Raw genomic sequence first — 18,973 nt, forward strand, 5'->3', positions numbered from 1 at the left:
TATATGCACCCAACATTGAAGCACCTAAATATTTAAAGCAAATATTAATAGAACTGAAGGGAGAATAGATAACAATGCAATAATAGTAGGGGACTTCAATACCCCACATTCAACAATGGTTACATCATCCAGACAGAAAGTAAATAAGGAAACACTGTACTTGAACTATTCCTCAGACCAAATGGACCTGAGGCGCATACAGAACAAACCACCAACAGCACCAGAATATACATACTTCTCAATTGCATCTGAAATATTCTCCAGGATAGATCATATATTAAGTCACAAAATAAGCCTTAGCAAATGTAAGGAAACTGAAATCATACCAAGTATCTTTTCCAACCATAACAGTATGAAACTAGAAATTAATCAAAGGAGGAAAATGGAAAATTCACAAATGTGTGGAAATTAAACAACACACTCCTGAACAAAAACTGAGTCAAAGAAGACATCAAAAGAGAAATCAAAAAATATCTTGAAACAAATAGAAATGGAAACACAGAAAAAAAAATATCAAAACTTATGGAGTGCAGCAAAAGCCATTCTAAGAGGGAAGTGTATAGCAACAGCACCTACATTTAAAAGATAAAAAGAAAGATCACAGAAAAATGACCTAACTTTACACCTCAAGGAACTAAAGAACTAAATGAGTCCAAAGATGGCAGAAGTAACAAAGATCAGAGCAGAAATAAATGAAATATAGACAGGGAAAACAATAGAAAAGATCAACAAAACTAAGATGGTATTTTGAAAAGATAAAATTGACAAACCTTTAGCTAGACTAAGAAAAAAAGAGCAAAGACTCAGTGATCATGGGTTGCCTGTGCCCTGGTCATCAATAGTGCTGGGAGAGGAGTTACTGAAAGACGTTTTTCCATGTTTGAAGGGCCCAGTTGTCCCTTCCAAACCCTGGATCTTTCACACACTATCTTTTTTCTCCTGCCATTCCCTTCAGAGCTCAGGCCTTTGCTGGCCCCCCTGTGATATGGTGACCAGGCTAGCGCCCAGATTGCAGGGGTTCACTTTGTCTTTGAAGTTAAGGAGTCTCTTGGCAGAAACCAGTCAATACATCTATATTTGGATCTCACACTGGAACGAGTTCAGATCGGTTCGGTGGGAGGTAGAAACCCTGTGACAGTGCCTTTGCTTAGTAGAATCCACAGATGCAACATGGTGCCCCCAAGAGGCATGTCTGGCTCCCAGGTCAGCCTTAGATCTGGAGATTGTTGAGGAAGTCCCATGAGTCAGTGACCTTGGGGTGACTTGGGATCTGGGATTGCTGGTATTTCTCCCCAAGATTCCTATAGTTCGTGGACACCAGTGGGGCAGAGAATGGACAGTGAGGTCTCCACGTGAAGAGCTCCCTGCTGCCTGCTCAGAGCATCACAGGAGAACTGTTCACTCAGCATGAGAGATCAGGGGCAAAGCGCTGTGACTGGGGGCTTGGCGTCCCCTTTGGCTGGCTCTGAGTCCTGACAGCAGTGCCCTTGGAGAGCCATGGACAGGGAAGGCTGGCCCTGGTCCCTCTGCTGTGCCTGGATGACTTCAATAACCAAGAGTTCTTTTCTTGAGTTGGCAGCTGCTCATCATCATCATTTTCTCTCCATCCATCCATTCAATAAACCATATGGACCCACCCCCCACCCCCAAAAAAAGAGCAAAGACTCAAATAAAATTAGAAATGAAATCTAAATATGACACAATAGAAATACAAAGGATCATAAGAGACTATTATAAATAATCACATGCCAACAAATTGGATAACCTAAAAGAATGGATAAATTCCTAGAAATATAGAAACTACCAACACTGAATCATGAAGAAAAAGAAAATCTGGGCCAGGTGCCTGGAGGCATGTCGGCTGGGCCTTCAGTGGGCTTTTCGGGGACAAGGATGGCTATGGCCAGCGATTTCTACCTACGCTACTATGTAGGGCACAAGGGCAAGTTTGGATACGAGTTTCTGGAGTTTGAGTTTTGGCCGGATGGAAAACTTAGATACGCCAACAACAGCAATTATAAAAATGACGTCATGATCAGAAGGGAGGCTTATGTACACAAGAGTGTAATGGAAGAACTGAAGAGAATTATTGATGACAGTAAATTACAAAAGAAGATGATGCTTTGTGGCCTCCCTCTGACAGGGCTGGCAGGCAGGAGGTTGAAATTGTAATTGGAGATGAACACATTTCTTTTACCACATCAAAAATAGGTTCTCTTATTGATGTTTAATCAGTCGAAGGATCCTGAAGGCCTTCGAGTATTTTACTATTTGGTACAGGACCTGAAATGTTTAGTTTTTTAGTCTTATTGGATTACATTTCAAGATTAAACCAATCTAAATTGTAAAAAAAAAAAGAAAGAAAGAAAATCTGAACAGATTAAGAATTAATACCAATCCTCCTCAAGCTCTTCCAAAAAACTGAAAAAGAGGGAGCACTTCCAAGCTCATTTTATGAGGCCAGCACTACCCTTATACCAAAGCCAAATAATGACACTACAAGAAAAGTTTACTATAGACTAATATCACTAATGAATATGTATGCAAAAATTCTCAACAGAGTACTAGCAAACCAAATTCAACAGCACATTAAAAGGTTCATACACCATGATCAAGTAGGATTTATCCCTGGGATGCAAAGATTGTTCAACATACACAAATTAATAAATGTGATACACCAAATCATGATTCTCTCAATAGATGTAGAAAAAGCATTTCACAAAATTCAACATTCTTTCGTGATAAATGAACACGAAGTGAACTCTCAAGAAACTGGGTACAGAAGGAACATACTTCAACATAATAAAAACCATACATGACAAACTCACAGCTAACATACTCAGTGGTGAAAGGTTGAAAGCTTTCCCACTAAGATCAGGAACAAGAAAAGAGTTTCCACTCTCACTACTCCCATTCAGCACAGTACTGGAAGTCCTAGCAAGAGCAACCAGTCAAGAAAAAAAAAAAAAAACATCCAAATCAGACAGGCAGAAGTAAAATAGTCTGTTTGCAGATGATATGATCTTATATATAGAAAACCCTAAAAACTCCACCAAAAAACCTGTTAGAACTAATAAACAAATTCAGTAAAGTTGCAGGATACAAAATCAACACAGGCAAAAATCAGTTGTGTTTCTATATACTAACAACAAATTATTTGAAAAAGATATAAAGAAAACAATACCACTTATAATAGCATCAAAAATAATAAAATACTTAGAAACAAATTTAACCAAGATGTTGAAAGATCTGTACACTGACAAATTATAAGACATTGATAAAATAAATTGATGAAGACACAAATAAATGGAAAAATATCTCTTGTTTGTGAATCAGAATAATTAATATTGTTAAAACGTCTATATTACCCAAAGCCATCTATAGATTCAAGGCAATTCCTATTAAAATTCTAAAGGGGGCTTCCCTGGTGGCACAGTGGTTAAGAATCTGCCTGCCAATGTAGGGGACACGGGTTCTAGCCCTGGTCCGGGAAGATCCCACATGCCACGGAGCAACTAAGCCCATGCGCCACAACTACTGAGCCTGCGCTCTAGAGCCCACGAGCCACAACTACTGAGCCCGTGTGCCACAACTACTGAAGCCCGCACGCCTAGAGCCTGTGCTCCCAAAAAGAGAAGCCACCACAATGAGAAGCCCATGCACTGCAATGAAGAGTAGCCCCCGCTCGCTGCAACTAGAGAAAGCCCGTGAGTAGCAACGAAGACCCAACGCAGCCAAAAATTAAATGAATTAACTAATTAATTAATTTTAAAAAATTCCAAAGGCATTTTTCACAGAAATAGAAAAAAACAATCCTAAAATTCATATGGAACCACATAAGACCCTGAATATCCAAAGCAATCTTAGGAAGTAAGAACAAAGCTGGAGGCATCATAATTCCTGATTTTAAGCTCTATTACAAGAGAATAGTAATCAAAACAATATGGTACTGGCATAAAAGTGACACACAGACCAATGGAACTGAATAAAGAACCCAGAAATAAACCCATGCATATACAGTCAACTAATACCTGACAAGGGAGCCAAGAATCCTCAATAGAAAAATTATAGTCTCTTCAACAAATGGTGTTGGAAAAACTGAATATGCACATGCAGAAGAATGAAATTGGACGCCTATATTATATCACTTACCAAATTAACTTGAAACAGATTAAAGACTTAAACATAAGACTTGAAACTGTAAAATACTAGAAGAAAACATAGGGGGAAAGCTCCTTGATACTGGTTTTGGCAACAATTTTTTGGATATGACACCAATAGAGCAAGCAACAAAAGCAAAAATAAACAAGTGGGGCTACATCAAACTAAAAATCTTCTGCACAGCAAAAGGAACCATCAGCAAAATAAAAGGCAACTTACAGAATGGAAGTAAATATTTACAAGCCATCTATCTTAGAGGAAGTTAATATGCAAAATATATAAGGAACTCATACAACTTAATAGCAAAATACAAACAATCCAATTAAAATGGACAAAGGATTTGAATAGATATTTTTCAAGAAAAGACATACAAATGGCCAACAGATACATGGAAAGGTGCTCAACATCACTAATTACCAGGGAAATGCAAAAGATATCCCCACACACCTGTTAGAATGGCTATTATCAAAAAGACAAGAGACAACAGTGTTGGTGTGGAGGTAGAGAAAAGGGAATGTTTGTGCACTGTTGGTGTGAAATGTAAATTGGTGAAGCCACTGTGGAAAACAGGATGGAGGTTCCTCAAAAAAATTGAAAATAGAACTACCATATGATCCAGCAATCCCACTTCTGGGTATATAGAGAAAGGAAATGAAATCACTATTTTGAAGAGATATCTACACTCCCATGTCCATTCCAGAATTATCTACAATATTCAAGACATGGAAGTAACTGAAGCATCCACTGACAGATGAATGGATAAAAAAAATGTGATTTTATATATTTTTTATGGGTATAAAAATTTGAAGTAAATCAATGCAATATTACTCATCCATGAGAAAGAAGGAAATCCTGTCATTTGCAACAACATGGATGGACCTTGAGGGCATTATGCAAAGTGAAATAAGTCAGATAGAGAAAGACAAATACTGTATGATCTCACTTACATGTGGAAACAAAAAAAGCCAAACTTATAGAAAGAGAGAGTAGAATGGTGGTTGCCAGGGGCTGGGGCTGAGAGAAATGGGGAGAAATTGGTCAAGGGGTGCAAACTTTCAGTTATTAGATGAATAAGTCCTGGGGATCTAATGTATACAGCGTGGTGACTATATTTAACAATACAGTATTATACACTTGAAGGTTGCTAATTGAATGTTCTCACCACACACACAAAAATGTAATTATGTGAGGTGATGGATGCGTTAACTAAGCTTATTGTGATAATCATTTCACAATATATATATGTGTACTACCTCATCACATTGTACACCTTAAATTTTCACAATACTATATGTCAATTTTATCTCAATAAAGCTGGTGGAATAAAAGAAACCTCTGAGCAACCAGGCAAAAAGATAAAGTCACTTACAAAAGAAAAAAATCAAGTTGGCCTTGGATTTCTTCTCGGCAGCACACACTATGAGAAGACACCGCAGCACAACCCATAACACACACAAGACAAACAAAAAGTGAGCCAAGGGCTTTCTATCCAGCCAAGTTGTCCTTTAAGTATAAAGACGTAGAAAAGAACATTTGGAAACCCTGGGACTATTGTTCCTCTGATTCCCTCCTTGAGGAAACTATTAGAAGATAAATTTTAGCCAACCAAGAGATGGCTGGGGAAACCAAAGGAGATGGACTACAAGTGAGAACAGAATGTACTTAATAGCAGAACTAAAACTAAAACAAACATGAGAATTGGGATGACAGAAGAAAAGTAAAGGTGATTAAAAAACTTAGTCTTTAAGTTGCTTACCTAGTGGTAATAACAATAGGGTAACCCACTGGTCATGGCAATAACAGCAGTTATAATTATTGACTGGCTAACTATGTGCCAGGTACTACATAAAACACTGTGTGTGTGTGTGTGTGTGTGTGTGTGTGTGTGTGTATACACAGCGTTTCATACAGTGTATACACACATATACACATATATACACACACACACATATATATATATATATATCTATATCTATTCCTAACAACCAATAAGGTAAACATCATCATCCCCATTCATAAATAAGAAAGCTAAAGCTCAGATTAGTTAAGTACCTTAACCACGATCACACAGCTAAGTGACAAATCCAAACCCAGGCCTGACTCCAAAGCCCAGGCTCTTGATTTTACTGCATTTGAGTTCATTGAACATAGGACAGTGCCTTATTCCTCTCTGTCTCCTCATCATTTAACACAACTAATATAATATAATATAGCATAATATAATATAATATAATAATAACAATCTATTATTCCCATTTTATAGATGAGGAAAGGAAGCAGAAAGGTTAAATGACTTTCCCAAAGTTACATAGCTACTTAATCGACGGGGCAGCTAGCATGGCCCTAGAGCAGCGCTATCCAATACTAATTCAACAGTAGGTGAACCACATGTATAATTTCCAATTTTCTAGTAGCCAAATCTTAGAAAAAACTTAATTTTATTAATATATTTGATGTAACCCATATGTTCATATTATCATTTTGACATATAATCTATATTAAAAACTATTCATGTCATAATTTACATTTTTTCCTCACTCAGTCTTTGAAATCCAGGGCGTATTTTATACTTACAGCACCTCTCAAATTGGACTCACATTTCAGGGCTCAGTAGCCACATGTGGTCAGTGACTCCCATATTTAACAGAGCAGCTCCAAAGCTACATGTGGCACCAACTTAATAGCACACGAACTCTCCATTTTCCATTCTCCAACATTGATTCCTGAAGTGTTATTTTATAAAATCAAAAAACAAAGTAACTAGTTATATTATCTACCTCCACAGAAAACCCATCCTGGGGTTAGGGTTTCACTCTTATAAAAAGGTCGTATTTATGCGTGTCATTGGATCATATTTTTGATGGTAATCTGTTCTCCCTATACTTTCTCTTCCCCACCCACTCCCTCCACATTCAAGCAGCCATTCTCCTTGCCCCAAAGAAGGCAGAGCAGAAAGATGAAATAGGCTGCAAGACATTATGGCTTTTTCTTTTTAAGCCTAACCCCTGAAGAGAGGCGCTGGGGTTTACAGAGCAGGCAGCTTTAAGAAGCAGGAGGTAGAGAGGAGTCATCCCAGATTAGAAGGAGTTACCCCTGGCTTGGGGGAGAGGAGGAGAGCATCCCAGGAGAGGGTGGGAACTGGCTCCGTGTCTTTGCAGCACCTTGGGAGGAAGGCGCAGGGTGAACGGGGTGGGGCAGAGTCTGCAAACGACTCCCACATCCAAAGCCAGCATGGGAGCAGCAGAGAACTGCTCAACCTGGAGTGGCCGTGAAACAGGGACAATGGGTATTTATAGGGCGGTTTGAAGGAAGAGATGTCTAATTACTAGAGACCCCTCCTGATGCCTTAGCACTGCCTAGGATCTCCAAGCTGTGGGAAAATCTCAGGAGGAGTCCCTGGGAATGACTGGGGTTAATTTCCCCCCAATCCACTGGGATAGAAGGGCACTGGAATCAAAAATTAAACTGAATTCTAGAAATCAAAGAAAGTGTCTGGCTGGACTTGTTTTTGTGACCAGACATTCCTATCTGCCACTTAGGGGGCCTCACTTGAGCCTGCCAGGAGCAGTGGGCAGTGTCCCCCCACAAACCATTACACCGGAGCCAGTTCATCTCCAGTGGATGGCTGTAACCCAGGAGGAACTGGAGTGCTGAGGGGTGTGGCCTGTCAGAAGTCACTGCTGACTTGGGGAACACCGGTGGCCTGGGATGAAACCGAGTTTCAAAGAATATCACAGAATACTTTGAAGTCCTGATCAGACACAAAGCAATCAGCAAAAAGGCCACTTGTTGGAGTTTGCTTAAATGATTAGTTTCCCTGACTCCCTGAGAAGACCCAGAAATAGAGGGGTGTAGAAGATGATTTTCAGGCCACTATTTCAGACTCTGAGGAAAGAAGCACTATTTCAGCAGCAGCGGCAGCAGCAGCCAAAGCTCTACTAGACAGGACAGATGAAGACCATCACTGCAGCCAAGCCCTGGCTGCCACTGTAATAGGGAAGAACAAATCTGACTCCATGTTAGATCTGTTCCTTTTATTTTAACCCTTTGTGCTTTGTTGTTTGTGCTTAATCATGCTGGCTCTGCACCTTTTGTAAAAGAATGTTGCCTATAGCCTGAAGTATACAGGATAGCCTACTCTCAGGGCTCTGACCTTTAAGAGTCCATTCGTACAGAGATAAAAAGCTGCAGAACAGAGAATAACATTTGTCTTTTTGGAGGTTTACAGGAACATCGTGACCTGACCTATGTGGACAGCTGCAAGAGCAAAGGAATCCAACACCAAGAAGTCTGCAACAACTAACCACACCCCTCCCTCACCTGGCCTTTAAAAGTGCTTTGCTGAAACCCTTCAAGGAGTTTGGGGTTTTTTTGGGCACAAGCCACCCATCTCCTTGTGCGTCCCTGCAGTAAACCTTTCTCTGCTCCAAACTCTGACATTTCTGTACTGTTTGGCCTCACTATGGATCAGGCACATGAACTTGCATTCAGTAACACCATGTTTAAAGACTTCAGGAAGATAGGCAGGAGCACTGTGCACAGATCCCTACAAGCCAGGTGCCAAGACAAGGAGACCCCCACTACCTGCCCATCAGGCCTACCCCTTAACCTGCGGTCAGAGACTGCTAGGAGACTGTGGGGGAGGGAGAGCCCAGACCCAGGGCAAGAATGGGCAAAGCGTTGCTCAGTCCTGGAGAGAAATCTTTTCCAAGGAAAACTGCCTGGAGTTCGGGGAAAGTCAACATGCCTCTGTTTTGTTTCGCTTATAAGTGAGACGAATATTTCACAGTACACAGAGACTGCGAAGAGAACCCACACTCATTAACAGGGAAGGAAAGCCAGACTTCAGGGGACTGGGTGGCACAGCGGAGCTCCAGAAGGTAGCATCATCACTCTGGTCCCACAGCAATCTAGGCTCTGTTGGTACCCTTTCCCCTCCCCGGTCAATAGGCAAAGAGAGTAGTTAAACAGAGAAAGAGGCAAGGACACCTACATGGAAGGTGCTGGCTACACAACAGAGTAGCCACCCCCCTGCTGTACGCCCCGTGAATATAAACATGAGCAGGGACCCAGCCAACTGTGGGCGGAAAGCCAAGGGGAAGGATGGCTATGAGGAGGAAAAGTGTAGAGCTACAGCTTCAGGTCAGCGTCACCTGCCCTATTAAATCCCCCACGCTTCTTACATCTAAATCACAGATCCTGCTCCCCGCAGTGAGGGGAATCCATCCGAGGCTGATGGAGCATTCCTACACGGGATGGAGCCTGCGCCGGAAGAAAGCAGAATTTCTAAGGCAGAAAGTCATCCCTGGAAGGGAAAGGGGAGAAGTCTACTCAGTGCCCAGGTTCATGAACTCAACTCCTGGGAGCCTGAGATTATGACCCACCCAGCCAAGTGCTGCCAACGTCCTGGGATCCCCATGCAAGCCAGTGATCCAGCCCCGCCCTCGTGCAGGTGAGAAGCCATTCCTTTCTAGAAACAGAGATTCGCTTCAGGAGATGTGGATGGCTGGGATCATGTCATGAGGTAGTATGAGATATTGCACCCTACACACACATACACACACATACACACACACACACACACACCCCAGAACATTATTCAGCCCTTAAAAGGAAGGAAATTCTGACTCATGCTATGACATGGATGAACCTTGAGAGCATTATGCTAAATAAAATAAGCCAGTCACAAAATGACAAATATTGTATGACTCCACTTATATGGGGTATCTAGAGCAGTCAGATTCAGAGACAGAAAGTAGAATGTTAAGTGCTGAGGGCTGTGGGGAGGGACAAATGGGACGTTGTTTAATGGGTACAGAGTTTCAATTTTCTGAAATGGAGAGAGTTCTGGAGACCGGGTTGCACAACAAGGTGAATGTACCTGACACCTCACTACTGAATTTAGGGAATATACTTAACACTTAGAAATGGTTACAATGGTAAATTTTATGTTATGTACATTTCACAACAATTTTTAAAACTACTATTTTGACTACAGAGGTTTTTTGCATTGATGTGGTACATGGGGTGATGGTAACTCACAGGCTAAAAAGCCAATTACCTAGAAACCTCAACGTCAGCAACAGCAGGACATTTCTTTCAGTTGCCAGTTCACTTCTCTGAGCAATGCTTCTCTAGCCCCTCACTTGATAGTCTGTCTTTTCTACACCACAGAAGGCAAAATTATCTCCCGAGGAGACACCCTCCCTTCCCAAGCTAGAGAGGGCCTGAGGAAACTCATACTGATAAATGCTTGAGACAAATGATGGAGAAGCAGGGAGGGGAAACTGATCAGGGAAAGATTGGAGAACTGCCTCTGAGCCCGACTGAGGTTGAAAACCACACATTTCCCAAACAAAAATTGTCTCAAGGATTTCTGGCCAGTTTTTGAGTGGGAGAGGTAGGCTCTGAAATGTTGGCATTTCTGGGACATTCTGATGGATTGAGGAGACAAGATCACATATTTAGGATCTGGGACACTCTTCCTAAATTCAGAACATGTGATCACTGAAATGGCATTAGAACGGCAGGCCACGCTCTGAGCATTTCACTCTAAGAAAAATGTTTTTATCTGTAATTTGATTTGTATGCTTCACAAGGGTTGGAAAGATGGTAGTTGTTGAAAATGTAAGCTATGCAGCCAGACATGCTTCCCTCTATAACTAAGTTGCCAAGGAACACATAGGCCCAAATTCAACCCCATTTATGGTCACTGGCACACCTTGGGGAGCTGGTGACATCTCACATTCTTTACCTTCATTGATTCATTGCCCACTAGGCTTAATCTTGTAAATTACTTCCAAAGGCATGGCATACATCCTAAATTATTTTTTTTCTTAGATTACCATCAATCTTGCTTATCAATTGACATTTTCTCAAATTCCCTGGAGATGTCCACCTCACCATCAGAGCAAAGCTGTAAGTTACCTAAGGCAGCGGCCCTGACGAGCTCGACGGGAACCTCTCCCCAGCTCTGCTTTGGGGCACTAAGAATCTGAATCCACAAAGTGAGTGTCTAGGACACACTCTGTGATTCAACCCCCTGCCTGGGTCTCCACCTGACCCCCTAGACCGGGATTGCAAGTGCCTCCTACCCAGTCCCAGGGCCCTTCTCCCAGGAGCCTTTGCAACACTGTTATGTAAACAGAGGAAACTTACAAGCACGTGTACCCTGCAGCTTCTCCCCCAGCCCCAAACAACCCCCAAAGAGTAATTCCTGCCTTGTTTGAAGCTAGAAAGCCTTCTGTTGATTAGTACAAATGAGCAGCAAGGTGGAGGTGGGGATGGGCTTTCTCAGACTTCTAACTACCCCTGCGCTGCAGCATGCCACAGTCCCACAGGAGCTGCCTCCCCTGCTCTTCTCCACGGAGTTATACTCAGTGTATTTGGCACTTGGCAATTTCATCAGCTCCCCAAAGAAACTCCCATCTCCTGCTTTCTGAGGAACCTTCTAGTCCTGGTTTCCCGAATCACAGTACTACTTCTCACTGATTTCCTGACCTTATTCTCTACGCCTGTTAAACTCTCTGATCACATCCTTTGAATGAAAGGGGAAGTTCATTCAGCCTCCATAGAGGTTCCTGTGTGGCCTTGGCCCTCACAGGAGGCAGGTCCATCCCTCACGTGCATCTAGAAACACCGCCATCACTGATGGGGAGGCAGCAGAAAACCCACAAGAAGTGAGGGCATCCTCGCTACAGCTTCCAGCCAACCTGGGCAACAGAGCAGCTCTGCCTTGCCAAGCACTAAGAGTGCGCTGACACGCCCGGGGCCACGTCTCCAGAAGTTTCCCAAGTTAGGAAACACATCTCACTGAGGCCACTTCCCTAGGTCATACACTTATGCCTGGTTGCCAGGCTGCCAAATTCCCCATTAACATCCATGAACTCTGCCCTTGCACCACATGAATAATACAAAAGATACAGTGAGTCCCGCCCTAGTGCTAAGGCTAGGGATCATCTGAAGTTATTAAGACATAAAGAACACTGTGTTTCTTTTCCATCCCAGGTACCTGGAGGGAGTTTTCCTTTCAGTTTCCTTGAATTCCAAGTAATTACACTGTCGCCATCCTTAATGGGGAAGGCAGGAAGTTCCACGCACTCTGTTCTCTCTGCGAATGCATGGAATCTGAAACAGGAAGAGATATGCCACATTAGGCTAGTAAGTGGTATCTGCGCATTACTATTCATTCTCCCAAGACTGTGAACTTGCTCTTCTGTGGTGCTAAGCATCTTCCAGGTGTTCACTGCTTTTCCCTGTGCCTTGTCAATTCCCACAAACAAAAGACAGGAAGGTGGAGGACACCAGAGAACTGAGGAGCCATTGGGATTTTAACTGATGACTCTTCTGTTCATTAGAGGATACTTAGCTCAACCAAATGGTATTTATCGGCCCTGGAAAAATGATACCCTGTGCTTAGACTTATTCTTTTGTTCCCAGGGTTCAATCATGTGAACACAGTTTTGACAAGCCCAGAGGCTAATGAGGGGCCCAACAGTGCCCAGAGCCCTGCGGGTTCACTGCTGAAAGCTGGTGACAAGAGGCAGCATTGGCTCATCTGCCCACTGCTGATGGGCTTCAGTCAACTTCCACTTGGCAAATGCACACTTCCCCAGGACCTGAGCATCAGCACTAATGAAAAGAACTCAGTGTGGGCACGTTTCTAAGGCGACCCCTCCAAGTGTGGTCCTAGCAGCAGCAGCAGTACCTGGGAGCTGGCTAGGGATGCACGTTCCCCGCAGCCCCACCTGGATCTGCCGAGGCAGAATACGCACTTTAACAAGATCCCCAGGGCATTCATGAGCAGCTTGAAGCTTAAAAAGCGCTCACGTACCAATGTTCATAGCAGCACTATTCACAACAGTCAAGACATGGAAGCAACCTAAATGTCCACTGACAGATGAATGGATAAAGAAGATGTGGCACATACATACAATGGAATATTCCTCAGCCATAAAAAAGAATGAAATAATGCCATTTGCAGCAACATGGATGGACCTAGAGATTATCATACGAGGTAAACCAGACAAAGACAAATATCATACGATATCACTTATACGTGGAATCTAAAAAAAAGATACAAATGAACTTATTTACATAACAGAAACAGACTCATAGACATAGAAGACAAACTTATAGTGACCAAAGGGGTAAGGGGGGGAGGCATAAATTAGGAGTTTGGGATTAAAATATGTACACTATTGTATATAAAATAGATAACCAACAAGGACCTACTGTATAGCACAGGGAACTATACTCAATATCTTGTAATAATCTATAATGGAAAAGAATCTAAAAAAGAATATATATATATACACATGTATACATACATACACATATATGTGTATAAAACTGAATCACTTTGCCGTATACCTGAAACTAACACACCATTGGAAATCAACTATATTTCAATTAAAAAAAATTTTTTTAAGCACTGGTATAGTGTTCCAGGTGATGATGGGCTAAATCGCAAAGCCAGTTGTCTAGAAACCAAAAAATCAGTAATGGCAGGAAATTTCTTTCAGATGGCAGAGGAGATCTCTGAGTAATGCTCCTCCAGCCTCTCAAGAGTACCATCCCTGCCTATCGCCACTCATGACGCAAAAAGAATCCTGAAACACGAGCTGGGATGGACAGAAGGATGGGCAGATGGCGGGAGAGGTCTGTGGGCCTTCCCTGGGCCATAGAAGGCCTCAGTCTTGTCTATTTCTAAAGGGTTTCAGGTGACACTGGGGCAATGAAAGCAGGGGCTTCCTCCAAAACAGAAATGCCCAGTTTCCTTCGTCCCATTGTTACCAACCTGGGTTCTCAGACTCTTTAATCAATAGAAATTGATAAAAGAGGCCAGACGAGAAATTCAGGCAAGGCTTTACTGGGACTCTTGCTGTAGCACAAGGGCATGAAAACAAGTAGCAGTTTCCCTTGCTAAGCAGTGAGGGTGGAGGCAGATCAGTGGGTGGGGCTTGTGGAGGTGGGTGGGGCTTAGGTGGTCTGCCCACCCCCTTGGTGGTGCTGTGCTCAGGGATCATGCTCAGGACCCTGCTTTTGCTCCCAGGCCCTCAGAAGTGGCAGCTGGGTTTTGGCCTTTTTGTATTGTACTGTTCATAATTTGCCCCGACTACCTATGCATGCAGTTATTTTTAGTCCCTTATAGTTCCTTTGTATTCTGTTGCTGGAGGAGACGTTTGTCCAGCTGCAGGCACTGCAGTAAAGAGGCCCAGGTCCCAACCTGTCTCACCACGACCTCCTTGCAGGACAAACGGGGGGATGATCGAGGTTTGTCCTGACAGGCCTCACACTCTGAGTGCCAAAGCCTTTGCCCAGAATTTTCTACTCTGATCTGTTCTCCAGATTAGGAAAGAGAACAGGGCAGACATTTCCTCTGGTTAATACAGCCTCGCTTGTGCAGAAAGCATATCACCATTAAGACAGGCTCTTTGGAGAGTTGAGGAGTGTAGCGCTGTGCCTGAGAGCTGGTGGCTCTGTCCAGACACAGAGTCCAGCCTCCCTGCAAGCTGAAATGCTCAGGACACGCCCTTTACAGTTTGATAATAACTGCTCTTCAGCTGGGGCTCAACAGCAAAAGATGCACTGAGACCATCCAGGACCCCCGGGAGGAGGTGGGCTGGCAGGTAGCAGAGCAGGCAGGGGCACTGCTGGTCGTGGGTTGGCCTCACTTTCCGGGACCAGAGGAGGGACAGAAGGTCCCAGGTGTACCCCGTCCTCTTCTGCAGAACCCGCACTCCACGGAACATGGCCTGAAAGTCAGGGGCTGAACTGCAGCTTCTCCCATGTTAAATTACTCCCTGGCCTCTCACCTTCCCAGAGAGTCTCCACATGAGCTGAGCAGAGGACCAGCAAGAAAGGTGGCCCTGCCAGCTGGGTTTTTCTCTCTCCACTAGCGAAAGTGGGGGCAGTGAGCCCCTTCTGTATTTGGGGGTTTCAAGAGCCCAGAATTGAAGCCAAGCACCTGCTGTTAAAAGATCTCAAAGCGCTTTATGAGCAGCCAGAGCAGGGGTCTTCAGAATCACCAGGGATCCTGTTAAAAATGCATATCCCTGTTCCTCCCTAGACCCTGAAAATTAGAATCTCTGGGACTGTGGTCAAGATATCTGCATTTTATAAAAAAAAAAAAAAAAAAAAAAAAAAAAAAGATATCTGCATTTTAATCAAGATTCCTAGGTAGTGAAAGGCTTTGCAAAGTGAAAACCTAACTGCATATTCCCAGAGTCCCCTCTACTGTGCAAAATCAGCCTGCAAGGTGAAGCCCACGTCTCCCCAGGCCAATATGATGAGCACCTAAATTTGAGAACAAATGCTCAAGAGTGGGCATTTTACCCATTTTAGACAGATTGACTTAGGAAAGAACTCAGTCATTCTCCTTGTAACCACACAAGTAGCTGGTCTCTCTCTACAAGAGACACAAACTATCTCACATGCACAGACGGGGTTGTTTTGAAATGTAGATATTATTAGTATTATTCAGGTATAGTGAGGCCAACAGATCAGGAGACAGCTACCATTGAAAAGATAGTTTACAAGGAGACCTTCAAGATGGCGGAGGAGTAAGACGTGGAGATCACCTTCCTCCCCACAAATACATCAGAAATACATCTACTTGTGGAACAACTCCTACAGAACACCTACTGAACGCTGGCAGAAGACCTCAGACCTCCCAAAAGGCAAGAAACTCCCCACGTACCTGGGTAGGGCAAAAGAAAAAAGAAAAAACTGAGACAAAGGAATAGGGATGGGACCTGCACCTCTGGGTGGGAGCTGTGAAGGAGGAAAGGTTTCCACACACTAGGAAGGCCCTTCACTGGCAGAGACAGGGGGTTGCGGGGGGGAAGCTTCAGAGCCACGGAGGAGAGCGCAGCCACAGGGGTGCAGAGGGCAAAGCGGAGAGATTCCTGCACAGGCCAGCACTCACCAGCCCGAGAGGCTTGTCTGCTCACCCACCGGGGCGGACGGGGGCTGGGAGCTGAGGCTCGGGCCTCGGAGGTCAGATCCCAGGGAGAGGACTGGGGTTGGCTGCGTGAACACAGCCTGAAGGGGGCTAGTGCGCCACAGCTAGCCGGGAGGGAGTCCAGGGAAAAGTCTGGACCTGCCTAAGAGGCAAGAGACCATTGTTTCAGGGTGCGCGAGGAGAGGGGATTCAGAGCACCGCCTAAATGAGCTCCAGAGACGGCTATGAGCTATCAGCGTGGCCCCAGAGACGGGCATGAGACGCTAAGGCTGCTGCTGCCACCACCAAGAAGCCTGTGTGCGAGCACAGGTCACCATCCACACCTCCCCTCCCAGGAGCCTGTGCAGCCTGCCACTGCCAGGGTCCCGTGATCCGGGGACAACTTCCCTGGGAGAACACATGGTGCGCCTCAGGCTGGTGCAATGTCACGCTGGCCTCTGCCGCCGCAGGCTCGCCCCGTATTCCAATTATAACTACCGTACCCCTCCCTCCCCCCGACCTGAGTGAGCCAGAGCCCCCGAATCAGCTGCTACTTTAACTCTGTCCTGTCTGAGCCAACAACAGATGCCCTCAGGCGACCTACATGCAGAGGCAGGGCCAAATCCAAAGCTGAACCCCAGGAGCTGTGCGAAGAAAGAAGAGAAAGGCAAATCTCTCCCAGAAGCCTCAGGAGCAGCAGATTAAATCTCCACAATCAATTTGATGTACCCTGCATCTGTGGAACACCTGAATAGACAACAAATCATCCCAAAATTGAGGCGGTGGACTTTGGGAGCAAGTGTAGACTTGGGGTTTGCTTTCTGCATCTAATTTGTTCCTGGTTTTATGTTTATCTTAGTTTAGTATTTAGAGTTTATTATCACTGGTAGATTTGTTTATTGATTTGGTTGCTCTTTTCCTTTTTTTAAAATATATATATATATATATATATATATATATATATGTATTTTTTTCCTTTTTCTCTTTTTGTGAGTGTGTATGTGTATGCTTCCTTGTGTGATTTTGTCTGTATAGCTTTGCTTTTACGATTTGTCCTAGGGTTTTGTCTGTCCTTTTTTTTTTTAGTATAGTTTTTAGCACTTGTTATCATTGGTGGATTTGTTTTTTGGTTTGGTTGTTCTCTTCTTTCTTTCTTTCTTTCTTTTAATTACATTTTAATTTTTTATTTTTAATAATTTTTCTAAATTTTTTATTTTATTTTATTTTATTTTTTTCTTTCTTTCTTTCTATTTTTCTCCCTTTTCTTCTGAGCCATGTGGCTGACAGGGTCTTGGTGCTCCAGCCAGGTGTCAGGCCTGTGCCTCTGAGGTGGGAGAACCAAGTTCAGGACATTGGACCACCAGAGACCTCCCGGCTCCATGGAATATCAAATGGCGAAAGCTCTCCCAGAGATCTCCATCTCAATGCTAAGACCCAGCTCCACTCAATGACCAGCAAGCTACAGTGCTGGACACCCTATGCCAAACTACTAGCAAGACAGGAACACAACCCCACTGATTAGCAGAGAGGCTACATAAAATCGTAATAAGGTCACAGACACCCCAAAACACACCACTGAATGTGGTCCTGCCCACTAGTAAGACAAGATCCAGCCTCATCCACCAGAACACAGGCACTAGTCCCCTCCACCAAGAACCCTACACAACCCACTAAACCAACCTTAGCCACTGGGGGCAGACACCAAAAACAACGGGAACTACAAACCTGCAGCCTGTGAAAAGAAGACCCCAAACACAGTAAGTTGAGTAAAATGAGAAGACAGAGAAACACACACCAGATGAAGGAGCAAGGTAAAAACCCATCAGACCAAACAAATGAAGAGGAAACAGGAAGTCTACCTGAAAAAGAATACAGACTAATAATAGTAAAGATGATCCAACATCTTGGAAATAGAATGGAGAAAACAGAAGAAATGTTTAACAAGGACCTAGAAGAATGAAAGAGCTAACAAACAATGATGAATGACACAATAAATGAAATTAAAAATTCTCTAGAAGGAATCAACAGCAGAATAACTGAGGCAGAAGAACGGATAAGTGCCCTGGAAAATAAAATAGTGGAAATAACTACCACAGAGCAGAATAAAGAAAAATAATGAAAAGAATTGAGGACAATCTCAGAGACCACTGGGACAACATTAGCACACCAACATTTGAATTATAGGGGTCCCAGAAGAAGAAGAGAAAAAGAAAGGGACTGAGAAAATATTTGAAGAGATTATACTTGAAAATTTCCCTAATATGGGAAAGGAAATAGTCAATCAAGTCCAGGAAGTGCAGAGTCCCATACAGGATAAATCCAAGGAAAAACATGCCAAGACACACATTAATTAAACTATAAAAAATTAAATACAAAGAAAAAATATTAAAAGCAGCAAGGGAAAAACAACAAATAACATACAAGGGAATCCCCATAAGGTTAAGAGCTAATCTTTAAGCAGAAACTCTGCAAGCCAGAAGGGAGTGGCAGGACATATTTTAAGTGATGAAAGGGAAGAACCTACAACCAAGATTACTCTACCCAGCAAGGATCTCACTCAGATTCGATGGAGAAATTAAAACCTTTACAGATAAGCAAACACTAAGAGAATTCAGCACCACCAACCCAGCTTTACAACAAATGCTAAAGAAACTTCTCTAGGCAGGAAACACAAGAGAAGGAAAAGACCTACAATAACAAATCCACAACAGTTAAGAAAATGGTAATAAGAACATACATATCAATAATTACCTTAAATGTAAATGGATTAAATGCTCCAACCAAAACACACAGATTGGCTGAATGCATACAAAATCAAGACCCGTATATATGCTGTCTACAAGAGACCCACTTCAGACCTAGGGACAC

At 43.2% G+C, this 18,973-nt stretch overlaps 1 protein-coding gene, 1 non-coding gene and 1 pseudogene across 2 annotated transcripts in view; 2 read left to right on the forward strand and 1 right to left on the reverse strand.

Moving 5' to 3' along the window:
- VWA3B (von Willebrand factor A domain containing 3B) overlaps positions 1-18,973 on the reverse strand; it is a 210,705-nt gene that overhangs the window by 152,641 nt on the left and 39,091 nt on the right. Inside the window, exon 7 of the mRNA XM_059942767.1 lies at positions 12,173-12,288. Within this exon, the coding sequence (XP_059798750.1) occupies positions 12,173-12,288 (116 nt within the window). The remainder of the gene's footprint in view (positions 1-12,172; positions 12,289-18,973) is intronic.
- LOC132347176 (small nucleolar RNA SNORA71) lies at positions 796-925 on the forward strand. The gene has a single exon (XR_009497129.1). It is a non-coding gene; the product is annotated as a small nucleolar RNA SNORA71 (small nucleolar RNA).
- Positions 1,894-2,341, forward strand: LOC132376876 (protein mago nashi homolog 2-like; annotated as a pseudogene).

This window comes from Balaenoptera ricei, chromosome 13 (genome assembly GCF_028023285.1).
Source record: "Balaenoptera ricei isolate mBalRic1 chromosome 13, mBalRic1.hap2, whole genome shotgun sequence".
NCBI classification, from domain to species: Eukaryota; Metazoa; Chordata; class Mammalia; order Artiodactyla; family Balaenopteridae; genus Balaenoptera; species Balaenoptera ricei.